General features: G+C 37.8%; 5 protein-coding genes across 8 annotated transcripts in view; 3 read left to right on the plus strand and 2 right to left on the minus strand.

Moving 5' to 3' along the window:
* The window catches only part of LOC115234176 (tetratricopeptide repeat protein 36), a 2,194-nt gene extending 1,752 nt beyond the window's left edge, over positions 1 to 442 (plus strand). The window contains exon 4 of one of the 2 annotated variants that reach the window (XM_029804976.1): positions 6 to 442. In XM_029804976.1, coding sequence (XP_029660836.1) covers positions 6 to 203 — 198 coding nt within the window. In that variant the 3' untranslated portion in view covers positions 204 to 442. The other variant, XM_029804975.1, reaches the window with a different exon arrangement.
* Positions 251 to 2,923, minus strand: LOC115234175 (translocation protein SEC62). The gene is made up of 5 exons (XM_029804974.1): positions 2,642 to 2,923; positions 1,917 to 2,351; positions 1,502 to 1,849; positions 1,319 to 1,422; positions 251 to 1,233 (listed from the first exon to the last, which is right to left on the minus strand). The coding sequence occupies exons 1-5, from the start codon at positions 2,675 to 2,677 to the stop codon at positions 1,059 to 1,061; spliced, it is 1,098 nt and encodes a 365-aa protein (XP_029660834.1). The 5' UTR covers positions 2,678 to 2,923; the 3' UTR covers positions 251 to 1,058.
* Positions 2,924 to 7,067: 4,144 nt separating this feature from the next.
* LOC115234146 (suppressor of fused homolog) lies at positions 7,068 to 10,947 on the plus strand. Its single transcript, XM_029804931.1, has 7 exons — positions 7,068 to 7,357; positions 7,941 to 8,033; positions 8,901 to 9,207; positions 9,377 to 9,612; positions 9,694 to 9,915; positions 9,996 to 10,203; positions 10,321 to 10,947. The coding sequence occupies exons 1-7, from the start codon at positions 7,173 to 7,175 to the stop codon at positions 10,384 to 10,386; spliced, it is 1,317 nt and encodes a 438-aa protein (XP_029660791.1). The 5' UTR covers positions 7,068 to 7,172; the 3' UTR covers positions 10,387 to 10,947.
* A 197-nt stretch (positions 10,948 to 11,144) lies between these two features.
* LOC115234144 (protein neuralized) overlaps positions 11,145 to 19,558 on the plus strand; it is a 65,414-nt gene continuing 57,000 nt past the window's right edge. Inside the window, exon 1 of one of the 2 annotated variants that reach the window (XM_029804927.1) lies at positions 11,145 to 11,353. In XM_029804927.1, coding sequence (XP_029660787.1) covers positions 11,284 to 11,353 — 70 coding nt within the window. In that variant the 5' untranslated portion in view covers positions 11,145 to 11,283. Of the gene's footprint in view, positions 11,354 to 16,601; positions 16,715 to 19,558 lie in introns of those variants that run through there. The other variant, XM_029804929.1, reaches the window with a different exon arrangement.
* On the minus strand, positions 12,834 to 16,746 carry LOC115234148. Of its 2 annotated transcripts, XM_029804934.1 has the most exons (5): positions 16,634 to 16,746; positions 14,712 to 15,511; positions 14,045 to 14,221; positions 13,669 to 13,783; positions 12,834 to 13,308 (listed from the first exon to the last, which is right to left on the minus strand). In XM_029804934.1, exons 2-5 carry the CDS (start codon positions 14,767 to 14,769, stop codon positions 13,194 to 13,196), a joined length of 465 nt encoding a protein of 154 aa, XP_029660794.1. In that variant the 5' UTR covers positions 14,770 to 15,511; positions 16,634 to 16,746; the 3' UTR covers positions 12,834 to 13,193. The 2 variants fall into 2 exon arrangements, with proteins under 2 accessions (XP_029660794.1, XP_029660793.1); XM_029804933.1 differs by lacking the exon at positions 16,634 to 16,746 and having other exon boundaries at positions 14,712 to 15,903.

Consider the following 19,558-nt stretch of genomic DNA (forward strand, 5'->3'; position numbering starts at 1 on the left):
GAAGAGCGGGCACCCAGGCGCTCTGTCAACGTGGCGCTCTTTACCGATGGATGGGACAGGACGATGAGGCCAAGAAAGACTTCGTACGTGCAGCCAAGGCTGGTTCGAGCTTCGCTAAATCACAATTGGTCGCTCTGAACCCTTACGCGGCCATGTGCAACGCGATGCTGCGCGAGATCACTTCCAAGGCCAATTACACTTAATTTAATCCATGGGATCGCATCTCGAAAGACAATGATCATTTAATAGATAACGCTTTATTTTATCTTTATTTCGATATAGATAAACTCAACGACCGGTAGATCTACGTATAGATCTTGATATAATGGTATAATCGCAAAGTATAATCATAATAATAACAATGATATTCATTAGAAATTTCGCATAAAAATATAAATTATTCGTCTGTATCAAATCGGGAAAATATATTTCTTTGTAAAATTGGATCTCTTTTCTGCTAAAAAGGAATTCGCGTTAAATTGACGAACGACGAAGAAAACATCAAGTTCTGTGTACCCGTAAAGATTCCTTCTCTTCCAGCTAAATCATCTCTCTCCCTGGATTCAAAATGATTTACATCAAACGGAGAGGACTCCTTGTAAAATTAATTAACTACAATATGTTAACTGTCGGTAGACATGGATCGCGTTGAGAGATTGAAGACTTGGAACAATACTCATAATTTATTCAATGGAAACTGAGAGAGATATACGCTCAATAACACCTAATAATGATTCTTTCGAATTACACACATAGAATAAAATATGCCTTATCACACGTTTTCTAAATATAATATTTTACAATCACACACCAGTTATTGGAAATTCTTTTCTCATGCAAAAGTCACAAGCGGTTTCTGCTCACTCGTCCTTGATCGTACTTAAATGCAACAAAATCTGGAGAATCTGCTATGATCGGTTTCTCAAATCCGTGCGTTAAATTGAAGTCCGATGACCGGGTTAACGCACCGCAAGCATATATCGGTTTCAGCGATGATTAATGCGACAATTAATACTAGCTGTTTGTTCCAGAAAACATGATTGCCCAGCCTACCTGTCTTAAACCATAACAAAATCTCGACCTGTATTCGATTTCTCGCTTTCCGAGCCTTCCTCGCTGCCGTCCTCTCCTTCTGCCGAGTCAGACGAAGCTTTCCTCTCCTCACTTGGCAAAGATAATTCCTCGATTCGCTCTTCTTCCTTAGGCGCTTCCATCGCGCTAGATGTCTCTTCTCTGAAAAGTTATAAATTATATAATATTAGATATATACATTTTGTGAGTAATATGTTCAATTAATTATATAAATCGCGAGACTTACGAATGAAATAATGGCGCATCCTCAGAATCGGAATCTTTTTCCTTCTTTCTTTTCTTTTTACTGACTTTCTTGTCACTATCGGACGTTGGGCCATAATATTCGTACTGAAACGATATTTTCGCGTTAATAAATTTATATTATTGTTATACCATGACAATTAGAAATATAAAGAAAATTATTAACCTGATATAATGGCCAGAAGGATGCGAAGAAGCCAACATCGGCCGTCAAGTTAGGCAGTAGCCACAAGTGACATCGACCTAATGTGGGAACCCACAGAAGACAAAATACAATCATTCTGATAATAGCCAATGCTAATATGAATACGAGGAATCCCGCGGCGGCGACGCTTAGGTAATATACGCCATGACGGATAGTTAACGGCCACAATGGGAAGAGACAGACCCCTATCGCACCTAAGACTACCAATGTGCCGAAAAACCAATAATACACAGGAATTGGCTCATATATCCACACATATGCATCGTTACAATCCACAAAGAACTGATCCATATGCATTTCTAGTCTTACCTGGAAACAAACATGCTTTTTTATTGCGAAAAAAAAAGAGGAAAAGATTATATTTAAACTATATTACTTTTGGCTTTTTCTTATGTTCCTTTCGTTCCTCTTTCTCTTCGCTTTTCTCATCTTTCATAGTAACTGCATCTTTATTCTCCTTCAAATCTTCCTTTTCAGGTTTCTTGTCATCTTTAGCCTTCTTTTTAATGCCCCGCATTTTATTGAGTTCCTCCTCCGAAATCACTACTTTCTTGGCTCTATGAAAGAACTTGTGCCTCAACATCAGGTCCAAGAATTGGGAGACCTGCTCCCGACTCTCAAACACCGTGCTCCAGGGTGAATTTTCCAATAAAGCATCAATCGCACGTGATCCAGTAAAGTACTCGACATTGTGAGTCCTATCAAACTTTGTCTTCTTCGATGGTACATTGCTGCGTATCCACTTTGCTACAGCATACTCCTCCTTGGATGGCTTGTCTTGGGCAACCTTTGTGTCCAAACTCGCCACTTCCTATTGCAAATAATAACTTCCGTTAGATCGTCGACCCAGAAAATTCGACGGGAGGAATTACGCTTTGTACGCCGCGCACGAATTAGACTGACAAAAGGAAGAGGACGAATTAATTCACGATTTTTCAGATCGGAAAGCATCGCGTGCGCTGATCTACGTCACGCGAGATCACGTCACGTTTATCGGCGCGTTTAAAGAGTCGACACGGTACGTGTCAAACGTGTCCGAACGCGAATTAACCAATCGAAATCGTTGTCCGCGATTATCTGCGGCCCATATGCGATCCTTACATCTTTTCGCTTCCTGTTTTTCTTGCGTTCCGCCATGCCGTGAATTTTGCGTCACGCTTGCGCGCACAGATCCGCTGCTCACGCTGTCGGCCACCGAAGCTGCTGCTGCGAACTGGCCTCGAACAGGCATATGCGAACTGCGCGTCCCTCCAAGCGAGCACCGTTGCGGAAACGATTCTCAATTCTCACTGATCCTCACGATTCACGAAACGCCTCTGGCACGTCTGACACAGTATATCCAGTAGCGCAACTCTCTGCTCTCTGTCGGCACCTTCAGCGTTGCCAACGCAGAATTTCGGCGTGTCCCTAGATGAAGCTCAAAGGTCACAGTTTAGAAACAAAAGTCACTAAATATTTTTACGTGTTTTTTATTTTGAAAAACTTTTTTAAATGTTTTAACATCTTTAAAATGTTTCGACTTTAACAAATATATATTATTAATAATAGAATAATATTTTATAGAACGTAGAACATATTCTTTGGATATAATAAGTTGCACCTGCTATATGCATATATATGAAAATATATTGTTTTTCATAAAAAAGAATACGTTTCTGGAGTGAAATTCGGAATTAAAAGAGCATAGGTAAATATATATATATATAACCCTTTATAATGTATTAGAGAGCAATTCGGTGTTTCGATCTTTGAAATACGTTTGAATGCATGTCACCAGAAATCACTGCATCAGAATTCAAATGTCACCAGTTTAGGTACCGGCAGGGTTGGACACGTATTATACATAACGTATTATTAGGTGTCTTTTCACGCTGACGCTCATACATTTACATATAGAATACATTTATTTTCAGAATAATTTTTTCTATTTAAATTATAAAAAAAGATTACATTGTAAAATTCACAATTTTATAAAGAAGCGATTACATGTAATAAAAATTAAAATGAAGGCTTTATTGTATAGTGTAATTTTAAAAATTGATTCAATCAAATAAATCAAATCATATAATATACATATATTGTTAACAACATTGAAAGAATTTGAATTTTATGAAATAAAATGTTCAATTCATTGACATAAAATTAATATTAAATATATATTTATAATGCGACTATCATGATTATTTTCATTTATATTCATATTATATAACATATACATTATATTGAATAAAATTTTAATACAATATTTTAATATTATATAATATAAAAATAAATTGTAATAGAAGAATAAAATGAGTCTATTTTTTATTTGTGTAACTTTTCATTGAAAGACAATTTTAATATGAGCCAACAATCACAATGCATATATTATAAATTAGATTAAAGATTAGTGTCATATTTAGGAACGATCGGATTGTCACCTGTAATAAATCTACCTATATTTATGAATATTCAAAGTCAAACGTCTAGCAATACGTCATCTTTTACGCAAGTTGGCTCGACTTGGGCTGGTTCGAGATTGAATATCGATCTTGACAACATAATGGGGTAGTAAAGCTCAATAAACTAGTGGACCAGCGGTCCAGCGACGACGATGAACCAATTGGAGAGCACTAGCTCACAACATCAAGATAACACATGAGTAATTCCTTAATGGCCTGTTGCGAAAGATTTACTATTTTTTTTATCAAGTATCATTTTAATAAACTTATTGACTTCTGATAAATAAATGTTAAATTATATAACATGACATTATGTGTTTTTTTTTAATTAATTAACTCAGTGTAGTTTTATTGTTCGGTGTATTGTTTTATTGCTCTTTTCAATTTTAATATTGTTATAATAGTATATAATATTATATAAGTATATAAATGTTTAGGAATAAATATGTAAGTAATATATAAAGTCGTAAATCCCAAACAAAAAAAGAAAATAATGCAAATTATGCTAAATGTAAATTACACACACACACACACACATACTTGTGTATATATATATATATATATATATATATATATTGTGTGCGCGTATGTGTACAGTTATAAAATTATAATCCAAAATATATAGATAAAATCACAAAAAAAATAATACAAATTGTCACTTAAATTGTCACAAAAATTGAAATTACACAAACATATGTATAATAATTTAGAATAATTAGTTAAATATAATTAATTGTGTTAAATTGTGTGAAAAATTGTGTTAAATATAATTAATTATATTATAAAATAGCAATAAATCTTGACAGTAATAATATCAAGAGAAAACTTTTGATAATTATTATTGTGACAAGATAATTCAAAAATATAACAATTAAGAATATAAAAAAGGAAAAACGATTATATTAACATTTTATCATTAACTGAGTTTGGAATGAATATGTATTAGATACATTTCCGCATCAAAACGTTATCATCAATTAGAAATTTAATCATTTAAAATGTTTGTATATTAGGCTTGTATCTATATCATATTATTAAAAAAAGTTAAATTATAAAACAATTATTAAAATATTAAACAAATACAAAGCAATCCTTCATATATCATAATCCTTCATCACTATTGGAGATGCTATCTTGTTTTATTAAATAAAATACATGCCTTTTAATTTTGTCAGTAATTTGTTCTGTTTCTAAATTATCCAAGCGAATGTTGATCTTACAAATAGAAATATTGTTATATAAATTGTCGAAATCATATCTGCATGATTTATAGCATGATTAATCTTTATCAACCCCTGATCTTACCCTTCTATTGGGGCGATGCGTGGTGCCGGGTGTAGAGTCGCGGGCTGACAATCGAGAGATTCCAGGTTCGATTCCGCTCGGGTCCCATCCCCCCACATGCCTCAAAAAGAGATTTTCATATATTATCCTGTACGTCATAATCCTTCATCAATATTGGAGATATGCTATCTTGTTTTATTAAATAAAATACATGCCTTTTAATTTCGTCAGTAATTTGTTCTGTTTCTAAAATTATCCAAGCGAATGTTGATCCTATAAATAGAAATATTGTTATATAAATTGTCGAAATTATATCTGCATGATTTATAGCATGATCAATCTCTATCAACCCCTGATCTTACCCTTCTATTGAAGCGATGCGTGGTGCCGGGTGTAGAGTCGCGGGCTGGCAATCGAGAGAGATTCCAAGTTCGATTCCGCTCGGGTCCCATCCCCCCACATGCCTCAAAAAAAGATTTTCATATATTATCCTGTATAATACCTATACCAGTTTATCATATATATTATCCCATATAATATCATTGATCTTGCGTGATACACTCCTAAATGAGCGTAATAAGTAGGTGTCGGATAGCTTATCGCTCTTGTACAACAAGCATACATATAGCAAAGATAATATGTCAATTGCTGCATTTAAGTGCAAGTAAAAACACAGCAAAGTTATCCAGTGTCAACATATTCTTTTTTTGTGTGCGATTTTACGTTCGATATTTCAACAGTCATATATCACGTTATAAAACAATACAACGATATTTATTCTGGCTCTGGCTGGATTTGAACTAGAGCTCTTCGGCACAGAGAGCAGACGCATAGCTCTCTGCACCACGATCGCATACAAACTTCTATGCTCATTTAGAAGCTTATCATGGAAGAGCCTTGATAGAAGGATAAGCGGTCATGGTATAAATTATGTAGATCATGGTATAAATCATGTAGATCTGTTATGATTTTGACAATTTATACGGCAATGTTTCTATTTGTAGAGTTAACATTTGCTTGGATAATTTAAATTTTAAATGCAGAACAGAATAAATTGTGTATGAACATGAACATGAAAGCAACACCAATGTTTTGTTTAAAAAGAAGCAAAAGAAGTAATTCGCTTCCCGAATATTATAAAGGATAGCTTTGTATCCAGTTGATATTTTTAATTACAATTTAACTTTTTTTAATGATATGAACGGGTATGAGCCTATTGTATAAACATTTTAAATGATTAAATCTTTTATATTTAACATATTTATTCGTATATTAATTTTATTGAATTCTGCTCTAATTTATAATCTGCATATGCTTCGTAATTTACATTCAGATCGAAATCTTATTTGAAAATATTCACGAGTCCGGCTAAGGGCCAATTTCACAAAGTCCGGTTAGATTAACCGACGGTTAAAATTAGCAGGGTAGCCAACAGAAAATAGAGGCGAAGGAAAACCAAGCATTCTTATCATTTCAGTTGGAACCCTGCTAATTTTAACCGTCGGTTAATCTAACCGGACTTGGTGAAATTGACCCTAAGTATGGCGGAGCCAATCACGGGAATCGATTGGCTAGTAACTTAGTAACTTTTACCGTCTGATGCGTTTGTGCCTCTATGGCTGCGGTCGGGAAGACGCTAGAAATGCTTCGAGGCGTTGCATTAACCAATCAGAATAAAGAAATCTTTATTCTTTGTGTCCTGATTGGTCAATCAAACTCTTCGAAGCATTTCTAGCGTCTTCTCGACCGCAGCCTATGTTCGCCCTCCCATCTCGCAGCCTATGTAATCCTCGTTCGAGGCGATCGCGCTTTTGTCTTGTCAGTGTGGCTGATGTCGGTGAACGTTTCGTGTGTACCCCTTCCGAGTAAACAAAGCGCGTAGCAGGCGCGTGTATCCCGCCGGGTTGATGTACAACACGAACATCATGCGTGAATGCGAAGAGTTCACGAGGAGTTTTCCGCCAGGTCAGCCGGTCCAGGCCCCGCTGCCGCCGCCACGAGCTCCGGGTCTTGACGCTCTGTACAACCTATGTCGGCAGATCTATCCTGAACAGATTAATCCCTTAACGGTCACGGCAATCGTGAAATATTGGTAAGCACGCAGCGACGACGCCACGCGAAAAGTGGCGTCGCCCTTGCCGTTAAAATACTGAAAATCTATCATTTTTTTAAAAAGCCCAAGGATACTTGTAGCAACTGGTGTCCCTGCCAGGTAGTCGTTAACGATTGATTTTTTCATGTACACGTTGTGCCTTGTCAAAGTTCGTTTTTAGCGATTGCTTAATTAAATTGTATTTAATTTCTCTCAATCTTTTCAATTTTAAATTATATTTTGCAAAATTATTTTGAATTAATTTATTAATTAATACCGTTTTATTTAATTTTTATACATATAATTTTTGGCTTTGTTATTATGTATGTACATCGATATTATTTTTTTGATTGTTAGGTGATATATTCATGTATATCGAATTTTATTTAATTATTTTATGAAGCTAATGTTGAAATCAATATGAGATATAGTTCTTTACAAAGTATTCGTAGAAACTCATTTTTTTTCCATTCCTCCCTCTTGAGAAACGTCGATTACGTGAACTATATTTAGCCCCCCCTTTTTATATACCGGATGTCCTGTGTCAGCTGATTCGAATTTTCTATGTATTTTTCTCGTTTAGGCTAGGAGGGCCCGATGCTCTCGACTATATTAGCATGTACGCTAATCCAGGATGTCCCGAGCTTGGAGTACCTCCACATTGGCACTATGTCAGGTGAGGATCATTACATCTGTATGCCAATTGTAATATTTATATAATGTGTCTTGGAAAAACCGTATAATTTGTCTTAATCTCGAAAAGTTGAAGCGATTTATTTACTCTATTATTCAATTATTATTTTCAATTATTATTTTTCAATTATTATTATTATTTAGAAACCATCGATTGAACTTAAGAAGTTGTGTTTCTTTTATTTTTGTACGCAAACTTAAATACATTATCTAAGATATGTTTATTAAATAAAGCTTGAGATCCGCGCACATTCGTTTTAATTTAATTGGAATGCAAACTATGGCAGATACGACATATGAACTACGTAGACGATATATTTCTCTCGGACATTTTATTGGAATCTGTGTACCGAATGACGAATGACCTTCCGCCAAAAGGGTGCCGGCTCTTTTTTTCCCTCTCTGCGCCGGGACGATCCTTGCTTCTTCAGTTTCAAACAGCTGTCCCAATACCGCTCCGCATCTCCGCTCTCTCTGAGAGGGAGATGAAGAGAGAGAAGAGGGGGAGGGCGTGTAGGGCGCAGGAGGAACAAAGTCGTTTAAAGCGCGGGGAGTCGGAAATAGAAGCGCCGGACTTTCCCTTTTTCGTCTGCGCCGTCTAATTATACATCGCCATTGACCGAATGTCTATGTACTTTTTGCCGGGTACAGCTGAGGGTCGCTCTTGCTTTTTCTTTCGTGCCACCCGTATTACTATTGAAGTCAGTAGTTAGCTATCCAACGCGATTTGTTTCTTTTTTTTAATCAAATGCAGAGATTATATTATATATGACTTTTCTTTGAGAGAACAGGATATTTACTTTTTTATTTTATTCTCACGTTTTATATTTCTCTATTTATTTAAATACAGTTTAGGATTGTCCGATCTACACGGCGACGGTCGGTTGCATCCCAAACCTTGTCCAGGTCGTCCCAGCGGATTCGGTTTCGAGTTAACTTTCCGGCTCGTCCGCGAAAGGGGCGAGATGACGCCGCCCACATGGCCGGCGAATGTGATGCAGCAATTAGCCAAGTATGTTTTCAATTCCGGGAACACGTTGATGCCGGGTGACCACGTTTCTTGGCACGCTCCGTTGGACGGCGGAAACGGTCGTATCACCCAGATCTTGATGGGACAGGACCCCCAACTACAAACGATTTCTACGCCTCATGGCGACGTACGTATAAGACGCTCGAGCTTGCATAAGGATAAGACGATTTTCAGATTCTCGAGAATAGGATCTTCGTGTGTCCGAGAAACAAAATCTGTAATCTGACTATCGTTAAATTGCATAGATCGAATATGCACTTCAGATATCAAAAATAAGATGATTTTCTTATTGTTAGGTTTCATTTGTTCAAATTGTCGGCGTTACTTCCGAGGAATTGCAGGCGGCTCAACATTGGAACGGTCCAGGTGTCGTAAATTTATTAAAAAGTGCACAGGATTGCGGTCCATGGTTACTCACGAACATGAGAAGAATGCATTCCGCCATGGAAGACGATCCTTCTATAGCGGAGAAGATACAGTGTGGCATCGAAAGAGATGGATCGAACACGAGTGGTGTATCTGCCAAATGTTGGTGAGTTCAAAGATTGAAAAAATTGGAAAATGGTTTGAGAATCTCGATTTGATTGGAATTTTAAAAGTTATATATTTACAGGTGGGTTCAAATAACGAACGACAAGAGCGCGGAGAGATATAGGGAGAGAAGAAACGATTCCGACGACGAGGAGGAGAACGTGAAACCGATCGTAAAAACGGAAAGGCTTTCGCCATGCGAGCAGAAACACACCGTCTCTGATGAAAATTGTATTAGAGTTCTGTCCGGATTACACCTAACGTTCAACCTCGAAGCCGGCTCGTTACTGCCGTTAGCAATAAAGTTAGTCATAACAGAAGCAGAGTTCTCGCGAGCGCCTCGACAGCGACGTCCAATGAATAATGTAATAATTATCGTTGCAGAGGCCGTGTGATGCACGGGAGGCATTTCACATTCAAATCCATATTGTCCCATACGGCTATCACGATAGTCGCGCCATCGGTCACGGGTACCTTCGTGTCCAAGGACAGACCGTACGTTGTTCAAGGTCCGTGGCTGCAAGTGCTCCTCTCGGAAGAGTTATCTGAAAGAATGGCCGAAGAATTCCAAATTTTGAACGCACCGGATAAGGTAATAATGTGTGAAATTGCAATGGCATACAGCGTATTTCGATCGGAACGCGTCGATCTCAAAATATCTTTCGACTCTAATTTCGGCATCAACATATATAGATATATTTTATTACAGATTCAATTGCCAAAGACGTTTTCTTGGCCGGAATATAATTTAGCCATCACCATCATCAACGATTAAAGCTGTGCGTCGGCACAATCTACAAAGATCATTCTCCATATCGTTTCGCATATATTTAAGTTAAAGACAACGCAATAAAAGTATTATCGAACGCAATCCTGTTGCAGAACGAATCTTCTATTTATAACGGCGATGTTTTCCATGACTAGATAGCGTAAGATTTTGTAATTTATATGCCTTTTTATGTGTTTAAGAGAATCGATTATTGTTCATCAATGTGTAAAAGCAGAGATTTGCGCGCGCATGTTTCCAGATATAATTTTTATAGTACAGAATCTTATATTTTTCTACAAAGATTCCAATGTCTCTCTTTTACAAGTTGATGCTTACATACATGTCAAAAAATTTCTGCAACACTTGTCAAGTTGTTTAAATTTGATAATATCACAGAAACAACATTTACTAAGTGTTGTGAAATTTTTTTGCACGCACATATTTAACAATGTATATATGATAAAATATAAATTATATGCTATATATTTTACAGCAAAGTTATATTTGATATATATGTCTTACACGTTGTTACGGACAATAAATGTTTATGTAAATACCTCGCAAAAATACTTCGAAACATATTTGAAAAAGAATCTTAATTATCCTTTTCTGGTACTGACCGATCGTCTGTTATTTCGTTGCCTTATCCTTCTGCCTGTCTTTCTTTCAGAAGGACATGCATCCTGTCCGTGACTCCTTGTCATCGGATTATTGTTATTACCGATCTGAGTCACGCTTTGCCCAAACACATTGAACAGCTTCGTGTGGGGATTCTGAAATATCGATATGACATTGAGATCGGTCATATATGTCAACGTTCGAGTCGCGAGACATTAAATGTGAAGAATCATCATCTCAATATATGAAATCAGAGAGTGTGCATATTATTTTACATATAATAAGATGGCTACAACGATGCAATTACTCTTTCTATACTCTGACGATCTTCAGGATGAATTAATTTCACCATTGGGTGAGTTTTGCATTTATGCATAATTTAAATAATCAACAAGAACGTTAAAACCATTTGCGACATTGAACGTTTAAACATTGTAATTAAACGCGACTCTTGTCGGATCAAAAACCAGATAAAGACAAAGACATATGCGACTACATGGATTTCAAGAGGTTTTAACCCATATGAAAATCAAGACAATAGTTTAGAAAATAGTTTACCTGGTTTTTGTACCGCAACCTTCCACGTCACATGGCAGTGATATTCCTCGCGAGACACGCGCACGAACGGCTTAAAGTTCCTGCGCTTCGTCGTGTCCGACGGTTCTAAAAAGTAGTATCACATTTGCAAAATGTCGTATAAAAATAGTAGAAAATAGTTTGCCAAGACCGAATACCTACGCAAGATTCTATTTGCATCTAAAAATCACATATTGAGGATTGTTATATATATAAATAAGAGATAAAACCTTTTCTTTTTTTAAAATGCAAATGTCCTGTTTTGATTCTAATTGTTCGGATATTTGTTTTTGAGAATGATCATCTCGAATGATAACTTTTTTTACACACTTTTTATAAAATTCAAGGATGATAAGCATAATTGTTTACTAATTCGTGAGCGACGGTTGATCATTCGATTATCAGCGTGCGAATCGCCGTCTATCTATTATTGACAGTAATGATTATCGCGCGATACATGTGCTGTATACCCGCTTTAGAATGTCCATGAACATTTTAACAGCTCCGGTGCATAAGACTACGACGATGCAGGCAGAGGCAAAGTCCTCGACATCGTCGCGGTTGATGTTGCTAATGATGTTAACGATCCCACGGAAAACATTGGCGAATGTCTGCATTGCGTCGATGCATAAATCCCTGAGAAAGCAGATCACCTAAAAAATCCGATTATTTCTTGCTAATAGTCGTTCTCCGCGAATTCTTTCTTCGAAAAGTTTATATCTCGTATCATTTCATGATTATATTATAATCGAAGTGAATCGAAAAATACGTTTTTAATTTTAATCAGAAAATTCGAACAACTCCCGCTTCCTGCGGATCTTATTTATTATTATTTATTTATTATTATTTATTATTATCCCGACACATTTAAAACATAAGCAAAATCCGTCACCTGAAATATTAAATTTATCATCACGAGTATTAGCTCAATTAGCCTCGCCAAGCAGTCGAGTACGATGATGAGGACGAGTTCGAGGGTTTCCCATAGCCAACAGAAGATTCGCCAGAAGGAGCCCACAAATTGATCGGAGGCACTGGTGGTTATCCAGTTTTTCATGATCGATCCTTACCATTAAAATTTACACTTTATATCGTATAAAAATTTCATGAACCGTATGTAAAGCTGTCGATTATCCAAAATTGAAGAAATGAATCGATTAATTTCGACGAAACAAAAAACGACAGAGATCTCACGTTATCTGAAATTGCCCGTGCACTATTTACGTTCGCGACAAGGGAAAGCAGAATGCAAGTGTGTATGTTTAACAATTTAAGATATGCTTTATTGATATCAAGCTGGAATTAATGTATCATACGCAAAGCTAGTGATAGCCAGAGTAAATAACGTGTGACCTACTATTTAACAATAACAATGTATAGCTTAATCGTAAAATCTGGCAGTATTCACTATGTAGTCTGTTTTGTGTATCGTAAGACTTAATGAAATCGAATGAAAGATCATCATATTAATTATGGTCGTACATTAATATAATTACTACAACGTTTGCCGCTAATCTCTTAGAGAACCGCCGTCCACATTTTCTTACATCCAGACTGTTTCGTTCTTCGAGTGATGACTTGTCGTATTCGCGAATTTTCCTATTTTCGCGTGACGTAAATTACGCGAACCCCGTGAGGATCGGCAATATTAAGGCAATCAGTGGTGTGAAATTCCTCGACGACACGTTGCAAGCGTCTGCATCGCTGCAAGATTGCACGCATCCGCGAACGTATCTACGAAAAGCACGTTCATCGATGTTTAAAAACAATATAAATTTCGGTCGCGCGTTTTTTTTTTTAATTTTTAATTCGTATCGCGCTGCTATAATGGTGCGTGTCCACCTGAGAGTAAATCTCTCGAGAGTAGCTCTCGAGGGTGATTCTTGCAAATGGACATATTTAATTTTTAATTCGTATCGCGCTGCTATAATGATGCGTGTCCACCTGAGAGTAAATCTCTCGAGGGTGATTCTTGCAAATGGACATACTTTTGAGAGTATCTAATTCAAGGGTATGTCCATTTGCGATAATCACTCTCGAGAGCTACTCTCGAGAGTTCTACTCGCAGGTGAACACGCACCATAAGAGTCTTACTTGTTGTCAAAGTAAAAACCACCGCAGTGGGACATTCTGATAATCTCGGAGTCCGTCGTCAAAGTTCCACTGTCTAACGCGCAGCTTCTCACCATGAGGGATACCCCGGATTCATCTGACATAATCGGATAATCGATTAATAATAAGATACAAGACTTCATATATTTCTGGACACGTGGCTGGATTTTTATCGATTATACCCAGACAGCACGTGTCCCTAAAAGACGATTTAAAGATGTCTTAGCGTCCTTTAGACATCCTTAAGATGTTTTTTAGCCTTCTTGGGCTGTCTGGGTAGTAATATACAAAAGAAAGAGAAAAATATTCAGAAATATGAGAAGATGTAAATATTTCGGTTGCCCTAATTATACTTTACCATATACGCCGGCAATCTTGATGCAGGCTGTCGCTGGAAAGAGGCCGTCCCGGCCTTTTCGACCTCCAAGGCAGGGCGATTCTAAGAAAGCGAGGCTACCATTGTTGTGAAATGGGTCATCGCATGGTTTGTTATCGCCATCGATCGAGACGCACTTGAAACAGTCGATGGCCCACCCTGTGGGTGAGACAAGTTGCCCTCTGTTTATCATGGAACGGGATGAGGAAGAGAACGCGATAGATAAAATATTCTAAAATTTTTAACGGACACATACATCTCTCGCGTTCAAAACACTTTGTCTTTCCAGATGGTTTGCGTTAGATATAAAAATTTATTCGCCAATAGCAAGGTGTAAAAGCGCCAAGGATTTTTACGTCGTCTCTCGGCGTGGCAAAAAAGATCTCTCGACAAAGTGTTTGAGAGCTCGAGTGGCGCCAGATGGGCGCTATTTTTATACAAAAACGCACAAACTATACACGTGGCATATACTTGAAGCTCAGCAGTTATTGATCTTACTCTTAGATTACCTTAGATACACCGTGTAGTTTTCTCGATTTTCGCACATCGCGTTCGATAATCTATATCTGATAATCTAAAATCTCAATATCGCGAGAAAGAGAGAGATTGCTATTATTTTCGGAGGGGGAAGTATAATTAATTTACCGACCTCTTTGGAAGAAGGCGAGGATGGTCAGGCAAACGATCCAAAGATTCCCTACGTTCATGCTTCAATTTAAGTCGCTTATTCCCGATAGAATCGCACTTTCCTCCTCGTCGTCAGCTTTTACATTCCGGATGATACCGAACAGATACCACGTCGACGATCATCTCAGTCGCGGACACGACGTTCTCCGACCCCGATCGAGCGTCGCGATCGTTGTCGCAGGGTAAGATGATCCATAGACGACGTCGATGATCGTCTGGCGAACAGCTTTCCCGACGACGCTCGTCGACGTAGTGTTTTGACGGCCGGTTACCAAGGTAATCCGCGGCACGACGGCCGTGTACCGATACTCTCCAATCTCTTGCCTAAGCAAAGATTTAAGGGGTGATCGATGACTTTGGACGAGCGCCGGTGTCGGAGCGAGGAATCAATAAGTTTTCATCCTTTGCCGTCCAGGCGAGGATACGCCGCGAAACCGGGTACGAAGCGATCTTTATACGCGACTACTCTCTGAACGCTATAATCGCGTGATCCCGTCTCGGGACACGCACGTGCGGACACGCGAATAGTGGGTGTAGTTAGAATTTATAACGGGTGCGAGATCCGAAAATCTGCTCGTGTGCGTACATTTGATTCCTCTAATCATTTCGTTATTCTTACAGTTGTAGTTGTGTACGGTTAGTGTTGTGATATATTTATTTTTCGGTGCCTTTCATCCAAGATGCTCAGAGTATTCGGGCCCTTAAGTGGCATCGAGTGTTTCCACTCCCCTCGGTAAGGCAAGATCAATAACGGAATTAGATCTGTGATAAGAATGCGGAAAATTTCTTGTTACAATTATAAGTATTATAAAACAATGCTAATTCACATATGATTGAACATTGAATACGTCATTGAAAAATAGGAAGAGTTTTATAAATGGAATTAAATATTGTTTATAAGAAAATCAAATTATTATTAAATTAAATTATTATTAAATTAAATATTAGATAACGATAAACGAGATATTTAAAAGATATCTATTAAAGAAATCATATGCGTTTATCTATTGAAGAATATTTCGTATGCATTTGAATAAATGCTTTCTTGATTGCTTCAAGCAATTTGCATTTTTAATGAAAAAAATTGATTCAAGATAATTTTCTAATTTAGACCCTGTCTATTCTCTAGCAATAAGAACAATTGATGACATTTAAGATTTTTTTTCGAGAATATTAGGAACTGATCTTTTTGGCGTTTTACATATGTTTTTATCGATATTTAAACAATACATCGATATTTTTAAATCTTGGATAATTAACTATTTTTATTCAAAACAAGCAACAGAAGCTCGTATCAAACAAAAAAAGAACTAAATATCCAAGATTTAAAAATATTTTGACGTTTAAGCATATGTAAAACGTGAAAAAGAGCGATTTCTAATATCCTTCAAAAAAAATCTTAAAATTGATTTATTTTTCACTCTGCTAGAGTAGACTTTAAGCATGAAACCCCTTCTCGCTTGGGTGTCTCGCATCTCGCTGACTCGAGACGCGGGAAAACGCGGCCAGCATCCGCGCTATACCGCGGCAACACCTGCATCATCGAGAGAGGAATCAATTTCCGCGCTGCGGCACGTTCAAAGCGACGCGCAAAATCGGCGCCTTCGCCGACGGGCCAATCATCTCGCGGCGCTCGCGCTGACCGCGGCGCGGCGGAGCGTGTGCGGTCGTCGTCCGTTCCCGTGTGTCCCGTCGGCATCCCAGCGACACTGCGGATGCAAGATGCACTTGTCTGCATGACTGACGGTGATCCGTCGCCGCCGCCGCCGCCGTCGCTGTTGCGAAAAATGTGCTCGTTTCACGCGCGCCCATGCGTCCGGTTTTTCACGTGAGCCCGCCGTGCCCGTCTCGCAACGCCGTACTACAAACACCCGACACCATTACCTATCACTGCCACCGCCGCCGCCGTTGCCGGGCCGACAACGACGACGATGGGTCAATCGTCGAGCAACACCGGACACAGCGGTGAGTCTTGTCCCCTCCGTATATTATCGATGTTCTCGCGCGAAGCCGGCACGATCGTTTTTATTCGGCGCGCGCGCGCGCGCGCGCGCCCATTTGACATGTGTCAACCGCGACGCCGATCATCGTCGCCGAGGTTCAACGACGTCTCGGCGATGACGACGGGGCACCCGGGGCCCCTTCAAGAAATCTCCTCCAGAGAGGTTAGGTTAAGTTAGATCCGCAATAGGATTTAATTCATCTCCTGTCAGTTCTTGGCGCGTCAACGGAGAACGAGATGAAATCTCTCTTGGGAATTTTCCTCACGGATCGATTCGATCCGGTAATGGATAATTTATCGTAATAACGTGGACTATCCACGAGAATCGCCTTTTTTAAATCTCTTGCTTATCGAAAAGAAAAACTTTTTCTCGCGATACGCTTTCCTAAGCTTAGACGTCGATCGTATCGCGATTACACGTGGCCAGTTTAAATGCTCTCTTGAGGAATATCATATGAATTGACAGTGTCATTCGTTGCTTGGTTAGCGATTGCGAAAGCACATATGGAAAGTGTGGTAAATACATATTAAAAGGAAATTATAAAATATTTAAACAATAAATAAATTATAATTATTAGATAGAAAGAATGAGATAAATTCTCGATGTAATGTTAGTTTATTCTCTTGACTGAATTTTTTTTTATTTTAATCATTCTTCCTATATTAAATATTTAATATAAGTCCAGAGGACTATGATAAATTTTTTTTTTAAAGAGTGCATATTTGTTTTAAATGCACTGGTCACACTGTTATCGACCTGTCCTTTACTAACACCGTCTTTGAGCGACATCTGCTTTGATCTCCATCCTGCTCTATTGGTAATAGAATGAAGTGTGACTTCTCTTTAAAAATATAATTAATTAAACATAATCTTAATTAATTAAAGTTTTTTTTTATCGCAACTAGTTAAAATTTACGAAACATGCAAGTGTTTTCAATTGAAATTCAAAAATTGTATCTTTATATAATTCAGTCGAATCAAAGTAAGTTAATACTTTGTTAAAAGACTGAGAGATTGTCAAATTTTGTGGCATAAACTATCAATGATTAATGAGCAATTATATCTACTTTTAATTAATTTTTCCGGAGATACAATCTACTCGAACTTTATACGTTTATTTATCATGCACACAAAAAATCGAACGTGTCGATTCATCCGCATCATTTGGATGCGATATTTTGCCAGCTGCATTTTTCGGGGCGCGTCTCACCGTCCGCCGCACCTTTCGATTCCGTTTCGTAAAGGTTGGGTTTCGAGGCTTGCAAGATGCTCTCTCCCGCACCCCTGTCGTAGGTCTACCTATCGCAGGATCCCCGTACCTCCGCGTTGCTCGGTCGCATGGGCCACAGATGGTATTGTCATATGGCAGACACACAGGGCCAGGCCTCCGGAGGCGGCAAAACCGCGATTGTACATCCGCACAAATCCACGACAGACTCGACGCGAGCCCACCTTCCCAATTATCTAATCGACGTCACGCGAACGGTTTGCTCGAGCAATATGTATACATTTTTTTTTTTTTTTTTTTATACGATTTATTATACGCGACGCGTCCCGAGTGAATTCTACATTTCGAGAACGGCGTAAATGACAAGTATAAATCGCGCTTGTTAAGGATGTATGTGTCATATGTCGAAACATTGATAAAAACATTTCATAGATTGTTTTACTATTCCTTCTGAATATTTTTGCAAAATCTAAACACAATTCGGTTTAGAAATTATTTAAGTTTAAAATTAGTATTGATTCTTATGGAAAATCGCGTTGTAGCACTTATTGACAAATTTGACAAGAAAAAAACATTGCCAACGAAATAAAAATTTACACATATATTAAGAAACCTCTAATTAATATTTGTGCAAAACTTGATTTAGATCCACTTACTTGTTTAAAAGTTATTTACTAAAAATTGTAGAAAAATATTGTCTGTCTCTCTCTCTCTCTCTCTCTCTTTTTACAAATTACTTGTTTTTTTTTTTAATTTCTTCCAGTTCATTTCAGGGATATTCACAATCAAAAGTTTTTGTCATAAATTAGGAAAAATATTAATTACAATTATTTTCTTTTACGAAGACGCGCCTAAAACCATATTATTTTGCGATACTTTAATTGTTTTTATAATCCGGATTTATTTATTTGATTTTTCAAACAGTACAAACGTACAAATATGTTTTTTTTTTTTAATTTGACAGTTTTTTGCTATTATTGTACAACCAAAACATCCTTAAATATCGTCTCTGGGAAGTTGAAATTAGAGGAATAGAAACCGGAAATTTGAAATGCGAAATAAAAGAAGGAAAGAAAGCGAGATATGAGTTGCCGATGCAAAAATATTTTTTTTGCAATAATAAAATGTATCGATTTATATTATTAGAGACGAGAAAAGATCTTTGCGCTTAAATTACTGTATGTATAATCTTCGGAAATGCGATAGTATAATCAAATATCGGAAACCGTCATTAAGCTCCCCCGAAAAAAATGGCAAAGTAAGCGCGCGTTCGGAATTCGTAGACGACACTTCCGGGGAAGGGGATTAACGAAGAAGGAGAATCGTAGACGGTGCGTGATGGCCGGGGTTCAGGCCAGCGACCCAATTCTCATATGTATTTATACCAAGAAGACGCTACGCCGGCTGCGCGTGGCCATTTTGGAGACCTAAAGAGAGAAAGAGGGATAATACGACGGTGGAAAGAGAAAGAGAGAGAGAAAGAGGAAAAAAAGCGGCGGCGTCTCCGTGCGTCACAAGACGCACTCCGAGTCTAATGACTCTGGAAATTCAATTCCGGTTGCAACTCAGAATACCGTC

Source organism: Formica exsecta, unplaced genomic scaffold, assembly GCF_003651465.1.
Source record: "Formica exsecta isolate Colony F162 unplaced genomic scaffold, ASM365146v1 scaffold196, whole genome shotgun sequence".
In the NCBI taxonomy this organism is placed as follows: Eukaryota; Metazoa; Arthropoda; class Insecta; order Hymenoptera; family Formicidae; genus Formica; species Formica exsecta.